Here is a 20,121-nt window from a genome sequence, read left to right on the forward strand (position 1 = left end):
TTTTGGAAAAAGGCTGCAATGAAACAAAGAGTGACAAATTTAAAGGGGTCTGAATACTTTCCGTACCCACTGTATATATATATATATATATATAGTACGTGTTACAGCTCCAAGAGTGCATCCCAACTTGCAGCCAAAACTTTGGGGTTCTCACAATGTGCCTCTAAGGTTTCAGGTGCAGATGTCATTTAGTGCAGATGTTGGATCCCTACAGTATAAACCTTGCTCACATGTAATTTTCATCTAATATAGAGATGCAAATATATACTGTGTACATTTCACATTTGGTAACACACCTCAAAGGGAGCAGTGGGTTGAGATTTGAGAACAAGATTGAGCAAAAGTGGTTGTGGAGTATCTGTTTTCCTCCACACACTGTAAAGGTCATTTGTCAACTATGACACTGATACTTAACAACAGTCTGTGCTGCAAGACTGCCGGTGTCACCCTGTGGCTTTTATAAAAATGGGATTTAACCAAAAATGGATTGTGTGTCTGTGTGCGCACACAAGCAAATTGCTGTGTTTCTATTGAACAAGCATTGGACCCGGGGGTGGAGAAACATATATTAATATTTTGTCACAAAGAAGAATTGCCATGCCATCCTTGAAGTGTAATGTGTTGTTTTATTCCAAGCCAAAAACCTCCTTTATCAGTCCTTCCAATATTTTCCAATTTTTCGGCTGGAAGAATGAATGCAATGTCAACCAATCCCCCATATTATTCCCACATAATTATTACCGTCTCTAACCCATTTATCTGAGTCTTTTGCATATTGTTCCAGTTCTTTATTTATGACACAGGCTGCATTGAAACATTCATTTTAAAGATGTATTTTTTCTCTCACTGCAACTAATGACATGTTTTGAGTATTGTGAGTTCTTTAAAGCTGTAATTATTACTTTTGCTACTAGGGTGGAAGACAAAATATAAAAACAAACTGTGGCAGTGGCTAAACAGTTGCTCACTTACACACGTTGGATCTGTAAGTAAGCAACTTGGAGCATCATGATCACATTTCCATTTAATATGATCTTCCACAGCAGATATGAACAACACAGCTTCAGCTATATTGTCTTCATTCACTTTGTATTTAGACACCTGCACCATATTGAAGTGAAATAAAAATCTTTAAAGTCAGCGACTCCTTTAGAGTAAGAAATTCCAGTACACCGTCTGTGTTATACTGTATACTATATCTAACACCTATGATTGCACTGCAGTCTGCTTTTCTCTGATTTCATCACACCATCTCAGCCTGCGCTGTCTTTTCTGTGATCAAAAAACAACAAAAGAAGAGTTACCATAGCTGGCATTTTATTTCAAGATCCCCGCCTACTCAAGATTCAGGGGAAGCATATTTTGAAAATGCAATGGGTACAACTCTATGCAGTATGATTGCCTATCTGTCTACCTATTCATGCCAATTCACAGTAAAAGTAAGATGTGCAATTGTTATCCCCACTCCTCCACAATCCAGTTTCTGCAGTGGGACTTTAAAGACATTGATTCAAGCGCTCAGGAAGAATCATCACAGTTATATTGTCATGAGGTTTCTGTCCAATATGTTAGTGTCATGAGAAATACAACTGTTGATAAATACTACAGCAGTGGCCAATCCAACTCTAACATTTAGTTTTACAAATGTGCCAGACAGATAATGTATGAAGAACCAAACCTGCCTTCAAGAAAATAAACAAAATGGCCATGTAAATTTGGTGTTTGGACCTGAGGCATGAAGGATGGGAGTTAAGAGAGTGAGAGACTAAAGAGTCCAAAGAGTGAGAGAGCGGAGGAGATCTAGACACTCAGATTAAGTTGTGTCCACAAATCCGTACTATAGAGGAGAACTTTCTGTAAAAAAAAGTGAGTTGGTGCTCTGTTGGTGTGCAACACACATAGTTGGTACGTGTAAACTCTATACCAGCACAGATTAGAAATTTAAAGAAGTAATTTTTATGCCTGTGATACCAATACTTTACAATTGATCTGCTTATTCCTAAATGCCCTTACTTCTCACTCTCTGCTCCACTTGCGAATTTGTGTTTTTCCGGTCTTGGAACCATAGATTGTTTTACTTCCTTGACATAATCTACTGCATGTTTTAAAGGAGCAGTATGCATTTTAGCTGTTCTGCTAAATATTCAAGTAGCAATACAGTAGTAGAGATATAAATCAATCTGTGTTTGTGTGTCTGAGATCAGAAGCTAAACTCAATGATGATAAACTAAGGAGTTTTGGAAAAATGAGAGCAGTCATCCTACCAAATCTTAATCCTACACCTGTATTAAGTGTATTGGAATTTGTTTTAAACTCTAACATGAATGAGCTGATCTCACTGAAGAGCCAATAGTGTTTAGATTGCAATGACTACCAATCTAAAGCCTGCCAAGACTTGTGCATCTACTCAATGGTGATTCAGCCTGTGGAGGCTGCTGCTACATTTAATATCTGAGGTACCATTGACATTGATTTACCTTAGTATTTTTTCAAGGGTATCAAAACAGCTTTGTGTATGTTTTTTTTTCACTTCCAATTGAAGTAAATGATAGTTAGTTTGTAGAGGCAGTACAGCTTTCAACTAGTAGAGGCTTTCAACTAGTAGAGGCAGTAAAGCATTCTAGTTGAATCTTTCCTGTGCTGCTGTACTAAAACATGCACTCTGGGCTATCAGTTGTTGGTTATATGAGAGCCATTTACATTGTTTTAAACATGCTGCCCTAGAGTCAGGCTAAGTGAACAATAAAGCACAGTAATCCCCCTGTGTGCACAACAATACAAGCTGCAAGGAATTTTCAGTACTCAATTAATTTCGAAACAGGCCTCTCATTTGATGCTGTTTTTCTCCTATTCTGAGAACCTTGGGGGAAGACTTTTGACAGCTGTTATTTGCATAGTTTTCCTAGGAAAGGTCTGTGAAATGATCTTGATGTGTTGACAGTCGGATCCAACTGTTCCTCAGGGCTCTCCTGAGCAATAACTCAGTAAGGTAGTTTAAGTACCCACAGGATGTGTCTTATTGCCTATCACAGCCAGTGAGCCACCAAATTTTACTAACTAAAGATATGAAATGGCATTGAAGTAAACTCTTATTTCAAAATGTATTCACATTGCTGGACTTGAGGATTTGATTATATTTTGCAACAATGGGCCATTAATCCTGAAACAATTTCCAAGGCCATATCTGTAATACCACTGGCTCATATGGTTGCACTTACGTTCAAACACTTTCCTGAGAGTTGCTTAGAAAGGGCAGAGTGCATCCCTCATCTGATGTTATATAAACAATATATACCTTCCAATGGAATTATTACTCACAGCAGACATTATGTGAGACTACAGGATGCTTTTGTAGCCGTAGATCTTTTCTCTGATGAAGTATTTGGTCCATGTACTGTATTTTATGGATTCTACCATTAATGGGCTTGACTGACGGCCTGCTTAAAGGAAAATTCCGGTCGATTTTCAACACGTAGCCTTGTTTGTAAATTTGGAGTGCTGTCAGTAGAGAGAAAAACGAACACAATCAGGGCTGCCTACTCCGTGTTTTCCTCCTGCTAGAGTTAGCACCCAACAAGCTTAAACAGGGCAAGTTTTAAACGTGTTTTTAGCCTCTAAACAGGTTCAAAATGTCATTAAAAGTGCCTACCCATGTGCAGTGATTCCTTCCGAGGGAACACAGTGAATCTCTCTGCTGTAGATGTGAAAGAAATGCAGGAAAGTTGAGCCAATTCAGCTATGTTTAGTTCCGGTGTTGTTAATGCAAGGAGTGTTCTGGGACAGTCTACAAACTACAACACTAAAAAGAGATATAAATATGTATTCAAAAATAAGCATATGCTTTATTTTTAAGTATGTTGGGTGCTAACTCTAGCAGGAGGATAACACAGTGAAGGCAGCACCAATTGTTTTAATTTTTCTCTGTACTGACAGCACTCCAAAGTTACAAACAACAGAGCTACGTGTTGGAATCAACCAGAATTTTCCTTTTAATAAAATTAAGATGAAATTCTTTTATTAGCAATAACCCATTGAGAGGTAGCATCTCGTTTTCGAGTGGGTCCTTAAAGGCAAGAAAATACAGTACATTCACAATTAGACAAGACAGTTAACAAAACAACTTGAGGGGACCTAAAAAAAAAATACATCCCTAACATACATAGTACATATAACATACTGACAGACAAAAAACAAAAGCTCTCCATTACACCAAAACCGCTCATATTTTCCCCATTCCAACCATGAAATATTAAACAATAAACAGCTTAGGTAATTAATATTGACAGTTGAGAAAATAAGTAAGAAAAGTCATGACAGTCGCCCCCGACTTTAAGCGTTTTTGTCTGTCAGATAAATGATATTGTGGCTACATTTGCACCTCTGCTGGCTATGTGCCTGTATAAAAATAGAAACCTTAGTCTATTGAGTCTGGCTGTGCTAAGCTTGCTGTCTGCCATCTTCACAGGTGGACTGTCTGACATTTGGATGCTTTGTCCTCCATGCATCTAACAAATCAAATTGGCTCACTAGGTTTGGAAGGATGAGTCTAAAGAGACTCTTTGTTTGTCCTGTCCAAGGTAATGTTCTCATACAGTTCCTGTTTCCTCCCAGTGCAATACTGTCACTCTGGTTGCAATGACCTATAGATACTGGCCTCTCTCAACTTCTTTGAGAAACTATCTATTCTCTGCAACATAAACACTGACAACAAGAGATGACACTGTCCTCTGTGTCTGTTTGCCAGAACCACCCACTTGTTGGCTAGCTTTAATAAAGACTAATTAAAGGAAAGCCTTACCTAATGAAAAGAGATCAGGACTTGTATTAATCAAGCAACTAAAAATACCATGACTAGGCTAAATGTTGTACTGTTAACACACTCATGGGTCGTATTGTGAAATAAATGATGGCGTGCTGTGGTTTTTCTTAGTCTTTATTGTGTACAATCAACACATTCAAATGACTGCCTGACTGAACCACACATCATTTGATGCAATATAAATTAAACAAAATCCAGAAGTGTTAGACTGTCACATTGTGCTGTAATTGCACAAACCTTTTATTACTTAAACTGATAAAAATGGCATGCAATTCCTTATCATTTTTTTCCATTTTAATCCTTAGATGCTTTATTGAAAATATTGACACGAAGAGCAAAGCACATGATCTGATAACAGTATTACATTTAGAAACAGCGCTGAACCATAACAGTTCCCTTACTGCTTTGGTCCCATTTGGACCACTATCAAGTCTATTTTCCCCTATTGGTCAACCACTCTTTAAAAAATAAAAATAAAAAAATAGGAAAATATATACTTTATACAATTATCCGCTTGTGTCAATGAGAGGCTGCTGTCATATTGATTTACTCAGAAAAAACAATGAAACAGGTGATAGAGGATAATGAAAAAGCAAAGCCAAAAAATGGCACATCAGCAACCTCAAAAACCTTTAAAAGAAGAGCAGATACTGAGAGGGAATAACTCAAAAAGAAGAGAAGTACATGGAAAAACAGGGCAGAGAGGACACGGTTCTTTAAAATCTGAATTTAGCAAAAACAGCCCAAAACAGCCGGAATTATACATAACTGACACACATATGACAGGTTGTCATAGCCCGCCTGCGCCCTAGCAGTAAGAAAGACATTACAGGTTAAAAGCTTGGAAGACGTGCATGTACTAAATGCTTGAACGAATTGTATTTGTACTCAAACACACTAGGATAATGGAGGCTTTAAAGGTTGGAGAAGCAGCTGGGAAAGTTACTAGTTTAAACCCTGTGATGCCAGCAAAAATCTGGGTAGATGAAGTGAAAGAGCAATGCTTGCCAATCCCAAATTGCCACTGCTGTGGTGCTCTTAAGAAGAAAAACAAAAAGTACAGAAGTGTTAGCTGTTTTACCCCGGTTTTACCAATTCACCACCCCGTTCAACCTTCCTATGTGGAATTTCACCCTTACATACTACTTACTAGCATAACTTCAAACGTCTTTGCAAAGTAATGTAACTGAATGGAGGCCAGACTTCACTGATATACATGCTAAAAAGAAACAATCATCGTTTGGAAAGACCAGGTGATGTCAATCTTAAGGTTTTAAATGCCCAGACTCATCTGACCTTGCCCCAACAATCAGCACCATGGCTTCTTCTAAACACTTCTAGAAAACTGAAACTGAAAATAGTTGACGCTCACAAAGAAGAAGATAGCAATGCGTTTTTAGATGCCAATATCCTCTGTTCGGTATGTAATTAAGAAATGGCAGTCATCAGGAACAGTGGAAGTTAAAGCAAGGTCTGGAAGACCAAGAAAAATATCAGACAGAACAACTTGCAGGATTGTGAGAAATTCAAGTCAAAACCCACGATCCATCCAGAAAGACCTGGCAGTCACTGCAGTTGTGCTACACCATTCCACTATAAAGAGATACTTGTACAGATATGGTCTTCATGGAAGAGTCATCAGAAGATAACCTTTTCTATGTCCTCATCACAACAATCAGTGTTTGAAGTTTGCAAATGAACATATAGACAAGCCTGATGCATTGTGGAAACAAGTTCTGTGGACCGATGAGGTTAAAATAGAACTTTTTGGCATGAATGAGCAAAGGTATGTTTGGAGAAGAAACTGCACAGAATTTAATGAAAAAATGTAATCCAATATCATTTCAGCAAATTTTGGATGCTAACTTGATGCCATCTGTGACAAGCTGAAGTTACCTCAAACAGGAATTGAAAGACTCTTGGCTGGCTACAAGAAGCGTTTCCAAGCTGTGAAACTTGCCAAAGGGGGCAGTACACGGATTTAACTCTGCAGGGTGCACAAAATTTGCAGACACCATTTTTTTTTTCTGTAATTTTGAAAGCGTAAATTATGGAAATAAAACCTAAGTTTTTGTGACGTATTATACGAATGTCTTACCTGTCATTTGATGCATTTTGGAGATGTTTCCGTCTTTTCCTGGCTTCTTTATGCACATTAGTACAAATCTTTACCGGTTGGGCCCAAATTTTAGAACCCCACTGTACATGTACAATATATAAACCTACACATTGTAATTAGAGAAGCATTATTGTATACCCATCACTTATATTGAAACTGGTTAAGGTGGAGCTAATCTTGATAACTTTATATACTGCTGGGTACTTTAATAGATAATATGATTGTTTATTTGATTCCCGTTTTACTAAAAATAACTTGAATCTGCAAAGTAACTAATGGTATAAAACTTTAGTGGAGTAAAGCGTACAATATTTTCCCTTTTTAGATGTGTGTGGGGGTGTGTGTGTGTGTGTGTGTACTTGTTTACATTTCACCACGTCCCTCAAGCAAAATAAGTGACCAACAGATGAAGAAAAGAATGCTCACTATATTAGATATTTTGCTGATTTAAATCAAGCTCTGTGTTACGACAGTGTGGCAGTCATCAAAACTCCTGTGGGCTGCAGAGTCACTTAGCAGCAGTTTCACACTCACCAACAAATTCCCAGCATGCAACATAAGAGACAGACAGACAGAGAGAGCAAGAGAGACATAGAAAGTACTGTATGTCTACAGGTTTAACCGTCTGCTGTACATCTTTGGCTTTTGGGTGTCCCTCTTGATGTTGGTTCATGTGTAAATGGTGTGCTCTGCTTTGTCTGTTTTCCAGGTGGCTGTGACAGGGGCACCCCCGGGGCAGGACCCATGAGGAGTCATAGAAGATGCTCACAGCCTGGGCGCTCCTGCTCTTCTTAGCCATGTGGGTGAGAAGCACCTCTGGTGGCCCGCTCTCCTTCAGAATAGGTAAATTTGAATGACTAAATTGAAATATTGTACAATCTAGTAGCAGTTGAAAAAAAAATGCTACAGAGCCATGTTGACCCTGGAAGTCTTTTTTTATTAGTTCAAAGACCTTACAAGTCACACTTGCAGGATATTCATTTAGTGCATGCCTAAAAGGATTTTCTACTCCACATTAAATGAAAAACTCTGAATGAAAGAATTTCAAATTTTAATTCTCAAGCATGAGCTTCGATCAAATAACTGTTGAAATGTTAGCTCAAAAGGATATTACTGTCTATCGTCACAGTCTCTAATGGGAAAATTTGCTAAAGAAGTTCACTCATAATGTTGAGAAATACCATGTTTCCCCAGTTACACATGGCTTGATGTATCAACTGGCTAAAAACTGTAAAAATGTGTGAATTTGAAACAGTCCTAATTGGCTCTAAAATACAAATCACAATTCCTCTAAGTAGTATTGCAGAGAGAACGCCATGCAGTATCTTTGTAGAGAAGAGCTTAATCATTCTGGCTAAACCACAATACACCATAGACATCCCTAGCACAAATATAATACTTTCTTTGAAATACATTTTAATATATATTTCACTAGTAGTGCAATCCAAGCGCAACTTGTCTGTATTCTATTGAATATGTAACCATACCTGACATCTTAGTCTAGCCCCATTGATCACCCTTCTTCTGTTGCCCTGGTCCACATACCTTTTTGGGCTGAAACTCCATTTTCAGATAGCAAAGTGTGTTTTTAGTGTTTGTAATTTCTGTCTAAATCAATGGTGTTGTTACGCCAGCAGCTTGAACAGTTTGAGACAATAGGAGGAAGTTCTGCAAAAAAGTGATATTCTGCTTCTGGAAATTGTGGCAGATCGGTGGACCACGGTTGAAACTGACTAGACATTGCATCTGAGAGGGCATGGTTCAAATACCTCGTAACCTGCCAGTCTGTTGGTAACCAATGGGAGTTATTCCTACTTGTTATTATTCTCTTCCAGTCAGCAGGTCTCTGACACCCTGTCACTAGCTCCCTGTCTACCAAAAGTTGGACTGACTCTCTTTTTGTTTATGTATAGACCCCTTGTCTTAAGTGGAAAACTGTGTGTGTGTGTGTGTGTGTGTACGTGTGTGTGTGTGTTGTGTGTGTGTGTACGTGTGTGTGTGTGTGTGTGTGTGTGTGTGTGTGTGTGCTTGAAACAAATGTGAAGTAGAGGTAAAGATAGAGATTAAGAATGAGATTGATGCTACAGCTCACAGACTATTGTGACTCCCTTCGTGGACTCTGAATGGCTCCCTTTATTTGTAGCATGGTTGTCAATTTTGAGGAACAGCTGAGAGTTAGATTTGTTGTCAGGGGAGATGGGTGGAAATACCACAAAATCCGAATGTTAATCCACATGTGGTAAATATAAAAGGATTGAAAACTAATTGTGTAAATGTCCCAGTCTTACAGGTTTACAAATGCATAGTGGAACTTTAATGCAGCTTCTTTTTGATCTTTCCCTCTTCGCTTTACTTCTCTTGTTGTGTGAGAGAAGTAAGTCTTTTTTATCCTTCCAGTATTTTGAGCCTTGACAAAATGGAGTCAGTTTAACTGTCATCTTTGAACAGTATCCACATTTCTTATTTTTGAACAAGATACTATATGTTTGTGTCACTCTCATGTCTGTTTCACAGCGCTCCCACAGCACAGCTTAGGTTGGCAGAATCTTTGGTGATTTTGCATATGATGCCCCCAAACAATGTTCTGTAAAAAACAACACAACCTCAAGGTTTACTGTATCAATGAGACCAAGAACAAATCATTTCTTGTTTGTGAATCTTGTTGGATAAATGACTAGCAGCCCTAATGCCTCTGCTTTCTCTCTGCGTTCTCTTTCACCCTCCACCTGTTAATACAAAAACACCTCAGCAGCAATGGTGGTTTATGTTTATCTCAGTCATGTTTCATCTTTGATGGATAATTAGGCTTTTGGCCTGTTTTTCTATTTCTTTCTAATGTCATCTATGAACAGCACCAGTCTCTGTGCCAGCGTGCTGTCGGTATGTGTTTGTGTGTCCTCTGCCTATGTATTTGTGTGTGTGTATTTATGCACAAGGCATAAACACGCAGCCGCACACATTTCAATGTACACCAGTGCACGCAAACATACACATACCCCCAAACACCACAACAAACTCCATGCCATTTGCACTCCATGAGTTGGTATTTAACATGGCTGTCCCTCGAGTCCTGCCTGGCTGGCATAATGTCACTGTCTGGCCTTCTCTGAATGTATCAGAGCCAAAAACAACCTCCCTCCCCTGCCACTCTCCCCGCCAGGACCATCCAGCAGCCAGCAGTGAGCTCAGCGTAGGTGAACTGAGGAACTTCTCTTGGTCTCGGCTGTGTTGTTGGCCAACCGGGGGATAGAAATGACTTTTGTTTTTAAATTAGTTGGCATGCCTACATGCCTGGTAGACCCTCTGATTGGTATTAAAAAAAAGAATGTAACTTTAATTTACTTTTTTACTGTTGTGTATAATTTGCAATGTTGTTGGCAGTTGCATAGATTGAGTAATGAAAAGATGAATTACAGGAAGCTTGACCTGAGAGTGAATAATTGAATTTGCGTCAGTATTGCTTTGTAATAAGAAATACCACACAGACAAATAAAGCTTTAACTAATTATAAAAACATAATTTGATAGACTAGATCAAAGACATTAACACATCAAATGTTCAATACAGTGTATTACATCAAATCCATTAACACAATGGAATAACTTTCTGTTGAGAAGCCCTCTGATTGATTCAGACATGGAGCTACATGAATGAAGAATAGATACTACATTACATTAAAATCCTTGTTCACCCCATATGGTGCAGCTTGTTTTTGTGGGTGGTATTCCCCCATTAGTTAAGTGGGAGAGTGTCTGCCGTCTAATCCAGCCAATAAGCCGCTGCTTATGCTAACTTGAAGAAATCCTCTTCCACACAGACACATCACAACTATGAGCTGATCTGTCTGTCTTTGTTAATACAGGGAGGGAAAATCTAGGAAAACAAGTCGGTAGAACCACAAGGTCCTTCATTAGAGCCTCATTCATCAACACTGCCAACTTTTCCTTACACTGCAGAGCCTGCACTTTATAAACACACTCTCTCACTCACACACACACGCTTCCTTTGTCTAGTTCAATATCCGAATATAAAAGCCAAATCATCTGCTATTCATGAATCAAAGGCAATAGGACGTTTCATAGGAGATGGATTACTTTTCCATCTTATGGTACCTATTGAAATATATTTCATAAGAAAAGTAGCAGGGGCAACGCATGTGTGCAGTGATCACTTTTTAAAAATGTTTTTCATTTTCTTAGCGCGATTAACTGCTCAATATTAAGAGATTCCAATTAAGTAAGTCTCAATACACTATTATATTAGTGTTGCTTTTGACAGACAGATGATGTGTCTGTTAATTAATACATTTAGACGGGCATTCTCATATCTCTCTAATGCCCACATAATGTTTCCTTCACCGCAAGGAAGGCCTCCTCCTATGAGATCAACACTAAATTTAGTTGTTGGCACCCACTGGGTGTCTGCTCACTCAAGTGCTGTAAAATTTCCTCAGCCAATATCCTTTTGCTCACCTTAAATGTGCTGTTAGTGATATTGTAAGAGAACAGGTTTAGGATTTTTTTTTTTTAGAGCATGTGGATTCTCTCTTTAACCAGAGAGTAAGGATTATAATTGGTTTCTATGGACATTTTTACACACAATAGCCCCATGTTTATAATGGACTTTTGGACCCAAAATCTTATATTAATCATTGCATCACAATGCCCTTAAATAGACAAATCAAATGTACTATCCATGTATGTTAGGTGGCTTCAAAATTTATCATGTACAGAAAAGCAACTGCTGTCCGGGTTGTCCAGGACATAAGACAGTAAGACATATGCCACATAAATTAAAGATAAAATGTTAAATCAAAATACATTTCTTGATCTTTTAAACTTTTAAAGTTGCTAAATATTCATATATGGAAAAATCATTGTCTGATTTTATTATGTGACTGTTATTTCACTTTATAAATGTTTTTTTCATTGATTAACATTGAATCTAATTTGACGACATGTATACATTATCAATATACAACCATTTACTTGGAATGAGTTATGAGCAAAGGCTGGCAGGGGAATGTATTAAAAAACTGATTTTTTTTTTTTTAGTGCCATTGACATTTCATGACAAATCACATTTCTTATTATTGGGCCCTAAGGGACAACTCCAAAGCTAGGCTGTCTAGGTTTGTTGGTTTTCTTCGGTCATTTATTCATTAATTGTTTTTGCCTCTCAGGTGCCCAGGGCCGTCCTTTTCAGATGCCTGAAAGTCATTAGCTTACTCCTTTCAAAACAACGACACAATAGTTTCATACTGCAATCATCCCAAATGGCTTGCCACATAGAGTTTAGTGAGTTTTATATCATATAAATTTGGCCTTTTGTATCGATCGCAGTCATTCCCAAAACTTGTGACCGTAGATACCTTGGAGTATCCCATCTCTCATGTGCCTGCTCCATCAACTTTAAGCACTTCAGTAAAAATCACTGACCAGTCCTGTTCTTGTGTTGACTGTTTAGGTTGTTAAACCTGTTCTCACACAATGATGAAATACTGTATTGTTACCTCTACTGCTGTATGCCACTGTTACCCACAGCAATATATATGCTTTTTGTTTTTATGTGACATTTACATGTATTTTATTTGGTAAGTGTGTTGTATGTAAAATATTTAACATTAATGTTAACATTTAATGTATTATTGCACAGCAGTACATCTCACACACACCCACACACCATGTCTGTAAAAACAATACAGTCAGAGGTTACAGATTTCAGTAGCTTTTAGCAGACTTTTCAATTTGTCCTGAATGTCTGGAAATGTCCTACGAATCATATGGCCTTGTGGTTTTTGAAAGCATATAAAACAAATGCCCAACAGCTGTCAAAATATAGATGCTGGTGTGGTGGAGAGGCTTGGATAAAAAAAGAATTTAGTTGTTTTTTGGAAAGTGTTTTAGATGTACAATTTGTGGTAAAGTAGTGTACACAAATACATAAATACACTTAAATATATTTATTCATCCTTTTTTTAGTATAAAATTAGTTAGTACATTCATTTCTTTTATATAATGATACTTTCAACATTAGAACGTAGTGGATGATTTATGGTTCAGGTCTATTTTGTCATATCCAGACAACAGGAAATAGGTAAACCATTTTTTTTTTTAACAAGCAGATAAGTCAACATATGATTGTTATGAAATTTGTTCAATTCTAACAGAGTATTATCACAGCACTTTTTTGATATTAATTTTTCAGATCTGAAAAATAACAGCATGTTGATCAATTATTTACTTAATTTAGTTTGCGTAAGTTCAGGCAGGACACCTATATCATGTCATCAGCAGACAATCAACTGATTTATGTAAATAATGTCCAATCAAGTTGACACCTAATTAAGAGAGCTCATACTGACATTCTAACTTAAGATAAAAACTTCAGACTTGTAATATAACTATATACTGAGGCTTGTACACTGTGTGCAACCTGCAGCTGAATTCACAAACACACACTACCAGAGATCCAGCCTGAGACTTGTTAAACACTTCATTTTCATTTTTCCTTACAATACTCTAAAACAACACTTAAAGAGTAGAGCCTGACCGATATATTAGCGGGCCGATATTTGGCATTTCCCGTACTATCGGTATCAATCCTTAAAGAAATTATCCCTAAGATCCCTAAAGCACCTCCAACGCCTGACATTACTGAACTGTTAGTGAGGGTGGGATGCAGTTTGTCCTGAGATGGATATAAGGAGGTCAAACCGCACTGTGTATGATGTAGTGATACTCACTGGAAATATGCCTTGTTGAAGTAAATACAGTAGAACTGCATGCACTAGCTCTCTGTGTGTAACCACAGTGGAGGTCCTCATAAATATGTAAACCTGTAGCCATACATCACACACAAAATATCACAATAGACGTGGTTCTGTGATTTGGGATTTCGTGTTATTTCACTTAGACTCAATTTAGCAAAACACTGGATCAAATTGCATCAATGACTTTTACGGCAGTTTTTCAAAATGATTTATTCCAACAATATTGGTACATGACAGCTATGCTATGGTCAAGGTTTAGTAAAGCTTAGACAAGTAAAACATTAGTAATGGCAGGGATTTTAGTTTTAAAAAGCACTTATTGTTTTACACTTCGGTGTAAAGTCAGGATGAAAGTCAAACATGCCACATGCTCATCTTCTACAATTGGCTTTGGATGTGCAACATGTACTGCAGAATCCTCTATTACAATCACAATTTCTATGTATACTGGGCTTCTGTGTGCACATGTCAGTGTTAATGTTTGTGTCCACACATGCATGCACAGTACTGTATGTGTGTTCAGTCACTTAAGGGTGGATTAGTGAAATTTAAGCCCACAGGTAGAGTTTTATAGCATAATTAGTCCTGCTGAGCTAATACTCACAAGTCAGCAGCACCACACTGTCAATTCCCTCCGTTCAACCCCATGCACACTCACAGTGACTTATTAAGGCTGACTGCCAGAACCACCATGGCTGAATCATTGTGCCCTTGCCTCCAGTCAGGTTTATTTAGCCCTCATAGACTATTGACTTCAGTTGGCAGTTATGAACTCATTTAACTCACTGTTACTGGAAGAACAGGGACAATGGCATGTTGGGATTGAGAGAGAGTGAATAACTGAGGGAAGTAGCCTTAGTTTCTCTGAAGTGAAACTTTCATACATACTGTATGAACTGAGGCTAAAGCAGAGACTGATGTCCAACTGAGGAGCCATGTGAAGAGCATTCATTATTATTCACGCTGCTTTTAATTACTCAGCCATACGCTGTGCAAGCCATTAGGTTAATGACACTCAGACATGTGTACTTACAGACCTGAAGCTACAGGCCACATCAGAGCTGAATCCCTCTTTAGGTGACCACCTGTTGGAGCCAACTGCCCAGTTCTGTCTGTTTCACTTAGATGCCAGAAAATGTGATGAGGACATACCAGAAAGAAAAGGGAGTTAATTACATAATGGTGTGTGTGTGCCTGGAGGCAACAATGCTCTTTGTCACAGGATATGTTTCCTCAGAAGTCAGTTACCTAATTTGTAAATTTTGCTGAGGATTTTTTGGGTCGAATAAAGCTCATGCACATGCACAGACAAATCTCAACCTCAGGCATCGACAGAAGGGGGGAGAATTTTTGATTAATCTCTAAGGTTTTAATTACCAGGGTAGGTGCTGGGACCAATCGTTTAGTTAATGACAGAAATGGCAGATAGGAGTTATGTTGTGCAGTTATGCACACTGCTTTGCTCCTAAGCTTACCACACAAATTATTCAGTAAATCTGATAAAGTCACTGCACAGGCATGTAGAGTGTGTGTCAATTAAATTCAATCACACACCCCAACACACACACAAAACACACCCTCCTGAATTAATGCATTGTCACTGGGATTTATTAAGACAAATTTAAATTAATCGTTGTTAATTTGCCTATGTACACATGTGCATGTGCACATACTCTATATGCACTCATAGAAGAGGTCCCCTATCCTCAGCTACACACACACAAAGATGAAAGCGTTTTACTTAAATTATCAACAAACTAATTACAAGCTGCGGGATGATGTTTTGGATTTGTAATGGAGCTTGCCACATGCTGAGAAGGAAGGCATGAGCTTAGTTTATATAAAATGAGCGCATGAACAGTGTTAGTCCCATGGTGGTGTAGAAAGAAGGTCATAACCAGGGCATTGGAGAGCACAGTTGAAAAGCAGAGTCATGGCCGAATAGAATAAGACCATAAATGCTGGTATGGAGAAGTTAAATTATTTATATTACACTATAGCCTATGGATTTTTACATTAAAAATGTTGTTTGGCTGCCAAGGAATACTTTATACTGAATGGTTAGAGTAATTTGATATAAAATGTACACAAGAGCATTAACTTCCATTGCACGCTTAAATTGCATTGCATTTGCATGTACAATAAACATAATCAATGTGTGAGGTATGTTGAAGCTGCAATACCAATTCAGTGTTGGATCAGTTATACAAGCAGTCGATATGATAGGATATGTCAACAATTAAATGCAATGACGTACAAAAGCACTATAACAAAAGTTAGGTCATTGTGTGTGCCCCAATTTAAATAGTGTAATGTCTAAACAAAGATTTAACCTTGTCCAATCTGAACCACATGGCACAACCACATGGCACATGGATGTATCTGTGATAAAACCTTAGTACCAGCCTATACAATGTCTGTAACCCTCTGGATTATGGTAAAACTATAGCAAGCTCTCTTACCTGTGCATAATGTATACTTTTTAAGTTGTATCTGCTACTTTGCTAATGATATCCTCTTATTCATGTTGTCTACGCCTTAATTCTTACAGTATTTTAGTGTGTAATATAGTTATTGTGTATGTAATAGATACGTACAAATCACTCCAAATGGAGCTTTTCTCTCCCACAGACTCAACTTTCTTTCAAAACGGCTCATTCCTGTTTGAAATTCCTCAATTAGTGATGTAATTGATTATGAAAGCCAGCCCAGTATTTCAAATGTGCTACCCATTGGTGCGACCTGAGCAAGCACAGCCCGCCCAGTAGCTTGTTTGTATTTGGTTGACCAATCAGAACAGACTGGGCTTTTCAGGAAGGTAGCCAAGAGCTATTCTAGAGGACCCCATGAGTACAAACATGATGCTAAAAAGTATAATACCATTAGGTATAATAGGGTCTCTTTAAAGAAAAGGTGCACATTTTTCAAAATTATTGTAAAACAATTCTCACATGCCCCTCTTCACACTTGACACAGTTTTTGCTTGCTGTAATCCTTCCTCCTGTTCATACTAGCCATTACAACATGGCTTCTAATATACTTCCAATGGAAGAGATGGAGGACAAAGAGTCCTCGTTCCCCGCAAAAATACGTTCCAAAGTTTACCTAAGGTTAATATGAGGCTTGAGCAGTGTGAGTTCATCAAATTTATAACAGAATCTCTTCTTTGTGTTTCCCAGACTGGGATTTCATGCTCAGCTGTGGTGGTACCATACTAAAAACACTAACTTTGGAAGATACTTACTTAATTTGTCTAATTTACACTACTTAGGCCTCAAATTTCATAGTTCTAATCAAATTAGGAATGTAATTTTTCTCAGAATGAGGACTGTGGATAGTTTCTTCATCACTTAAACTGGCTAACTATAACTTTAAGACGGGCTTGAAAAGTCTATTTATAAAGTGTCAAACAATACGTCATTTATAATGTATTAAGAATGTGATTCTAATCTAAGATTATGACAGCCATTGGTTCTATTTCGCCTCCTGCCATGTTGTCCTTGTTCAAATCAACGAACCCCCAACTGTTCAGCGCAACATTCTCTGAGGCAGCCAACTAGCTCTGACATATCTCGATACATAATGCATGTGTACAGGTCCTTGTGTGTGTGTGTGTGTGTGTGTGTGTGTGTGTGTGTGTGTGTGTGTGTGTGTGTGTGTGTGTGTGTGTGTGTGTGTGTGTGTGTGTGTGTGTGTGTGTGTGTGTGTGTGTGTGTGTCATGTATTTTAACTCTCTGTCAAAAAATTCCTTTTTCAAATCCCGCATGATGAGACAACTACCTTCACCAGTAAGCTATAGTTCTGTGTCTGCTGCATGCTGGGTGTGTAATCTACAATAACAAACACTTAATACTTTGCCCTGCATAGAGCAAGCAGGGAAGGTTTTCAACTGTTTCATTATTTTATTTATCCCACATTTGCCCCCTACAACGCTGCATCTCCCAGACAAGGACATCAATTTCCTCTTAGCAGGAGCTGTTTTTATGCAGCGGATCTTGACTCTCCTCGTCCATTACAGTCAGTGCATTGTGAAGAGCACTGCTTTTAAAGGGAATTAGATGAGATGATTTGATTAGTGATGATTGATGCCAGCCAAACACTTATTGTAATGTTTTCCCTCTGTAAAACCATTTTGCACCTTTGCCTCAAAATAGCTAAATATGTGTTGCCACAGCCAACCAAGCAAGCTCCACACACTGTGCCAATGCTTGCACTTATGCCTTGATTCATGAAAATGTAGTTATAAATGCTGAAAATGCTCTGCTTTTACTCCTTTGGAGAGCTAGTATCTACTGGCAGGGAGCGGAGGAAAGCGGCTTTTGTTAACTGGGTTTTGATTTGGGCAGAGACAACATAAGATCAATGCCAACAACATGAGCATGCATATACTGGCTTATGCATTTATGTATACAGTATCAACAGGGGCCGGCATTTTCCTCTTTCCCAGCATGTCTCTATTCTATTCTGCTTGTTGCTCTAATGCATTGATATATTGTTGAGATGTCTACAGGAGTAATGGCTGTAACAGTATGTTCTGTATCTACATCTCTTTACCACAACATTGTTCATTTTTTTCTGCTATTATTATGGTCTGGGTTGTGGATTGTACAAATTAATTTTTCCACCAACATAAAAAAGTGCATTCTTATTTCTTATCTAGAAACAAACAAAAGAAAAGAAATAAATGTTCCACCAGTGATAACTAGGGAGGAGCTATTACTTTTATTTGGTGTTTTTAATGGAGAACAGACCTCCATTAAAGTTACCTTAAAATGTCATAGTTTTGTCCTGGTCATCATAACTTCAAAGCAAAGTTGTTATTTTTTAATGTATCTTTTAGTAATGGCATCTATAAAACTGGAAGTAATAAAAGCACTTAATACTGCAGGTAGTAATGTTTTGGGAGGGTTGTGACAGAATTGCAGGATGATTGTGTGCGATGATGGTGATGTTTTGGACAGATGAAAGTATCAGAATTGATCAAAATGGTCATAAATCAGAATAAACTGTCATGGACTTCTTTAAATATCTCATGACTGTCCATCATGCTTTGCAGGTGGCAGGTTTTGAAGGTTTAGTGGCTGGCAGGTTTATATATAAATGCATACACAAACACTCTCACACACACACACACACACACACACACACACACCACACAGCCAAGACCATATATTTTTGAGTGTCCTTCCAGCACAGAAACATGTTGTTGCCAATGCAGTTGACAGAAAATACCTTTTTGATATATATATATAGTACATACAGTATCAGATATTAAGTACATACCGTAGGTGTCACGTAGATTCTATACGGCGCTCTTGCTCTCTCTCTCTCTCTCTCACTCACTCATTCACTCACTCACTCACTCACTCACTCACTCTCTCACACACACACGCACTCTCTTATTCATTTACACATTTTCCTTGCAGTACAAGAGAAGTAAGTCTTTCATATAGGCAGGGAAGCATGTGTGGCCATATAGTTAAAATTGATGGCAGCTTTGTTGAAGCTATTGGGCTTGAGTTAGGACCATGGACTGTTTGTCTGGGATTTGCTCTATTACTGCGAATAACACCAGTAATGGTAGAAATTACAGCCTTGATGAGATATAGCCTGCTTCTATGGGCAGGCAGTTTTATTGACATATCCGGGATGTTTTCTTCTCTCTTCTGTTTTCTCTGCCTGGCTTCAGTCATTGAAGGCTGTACAATGGTGCAACTGGGAAATTCATAGTATTTCACTGTGGAGTGCACATTATTTTACAGTATTTATTTTTATGCAAATGTCCAATATGTGCTGGTAGTATTTTCACAAACTAAAATGTCTGACTTAAATACCATACGTTGAAAAAGAAATAATAGACAGAACAAACACATAATTGGAAGAGAAAATATTGAATGTTTTAAAAAGATAAACATAACTAAATAAAGATACCGTCTTGAGGTTGAGCAAAACGCTAAACTACAACTGTTTTTAAACAGCTCAAGTATCTTAGCCAACAGCCTTAAAAAAACCAAGGCTTCATATTTAAGAAATACATGCATTCAATTATTGAATTGTCAAGTGAATTTTTAAAATGTATTACAGTAGCCTCAGGCTTGTTCAGGTCTTAGGAAAGGGAGGTTGGCCCAACAACATGCCACAATAAATAACAAAACAGTCTTCTGGGGCATCATGTTTAATGTAGTAGTAATGTTGAAAAAGGAGCGTAACTAACCTCTGAAATCAGCCTGCTACTCTGTTTGCTGATTTAATTCATTTGGTTAAGCTTGTTGTGTGCGTACCTTTAGTTGGTAGCTTGGAAAACTGATATGCATACTATCAATGGTGTGGTAGTTACAGATGTGCTCAAATTTGTTGGTACCCTTACAGCTCATTGAAATAATGCTTCATTCCTCCTGAAAAGTGATGAAA

At 38.0% G+C, this 20,121-nt stretch overlaps 1 protein-coding gene across 2 annotated transcripts in view; it reads left to right on the plus strand.

Moving 5' to 3' along the window:
* The window catches only part of grik4 (glutamate receptor, ionotropic, kainate 4), a 288,509-nt gene that overhangs the window by 136,141 nt on the left and 132,247 nt on the right, over window positions 1-20,121 (plus strand). For both annotated transcript variants that reach the window (XM_034867139.1, XM_034867140.1), the window contains exon 3: window positions 7,648-7,781. In XM_034867139.1, the coding sequence (XP_034723030.1) occupies window positions 7,700-7,781 (82 nt within the window). In that variant the 5' untranslated portion in view covers window positions 7,648-7,699. The remainder of the gene's footprint in view (window positions 1-7,647; window positions 7,782-20,121) is intronic.

Source organism: Etheostoma cragini, chromosome 3 (assembly GCF_013103735.1).
Source record: "Etheostoma cragini isolate CJK2018 chromosome 3, CSU_Ecrag_1.0, whole genome shotgun sequence".
NCBI classification, from domain to species: domain Eukaryota; kingdom Metazoa; phylum Chordata; class Actinopteri; order Perciformes; family Percidae; genus Etheostoma; species Etheostoma cragini.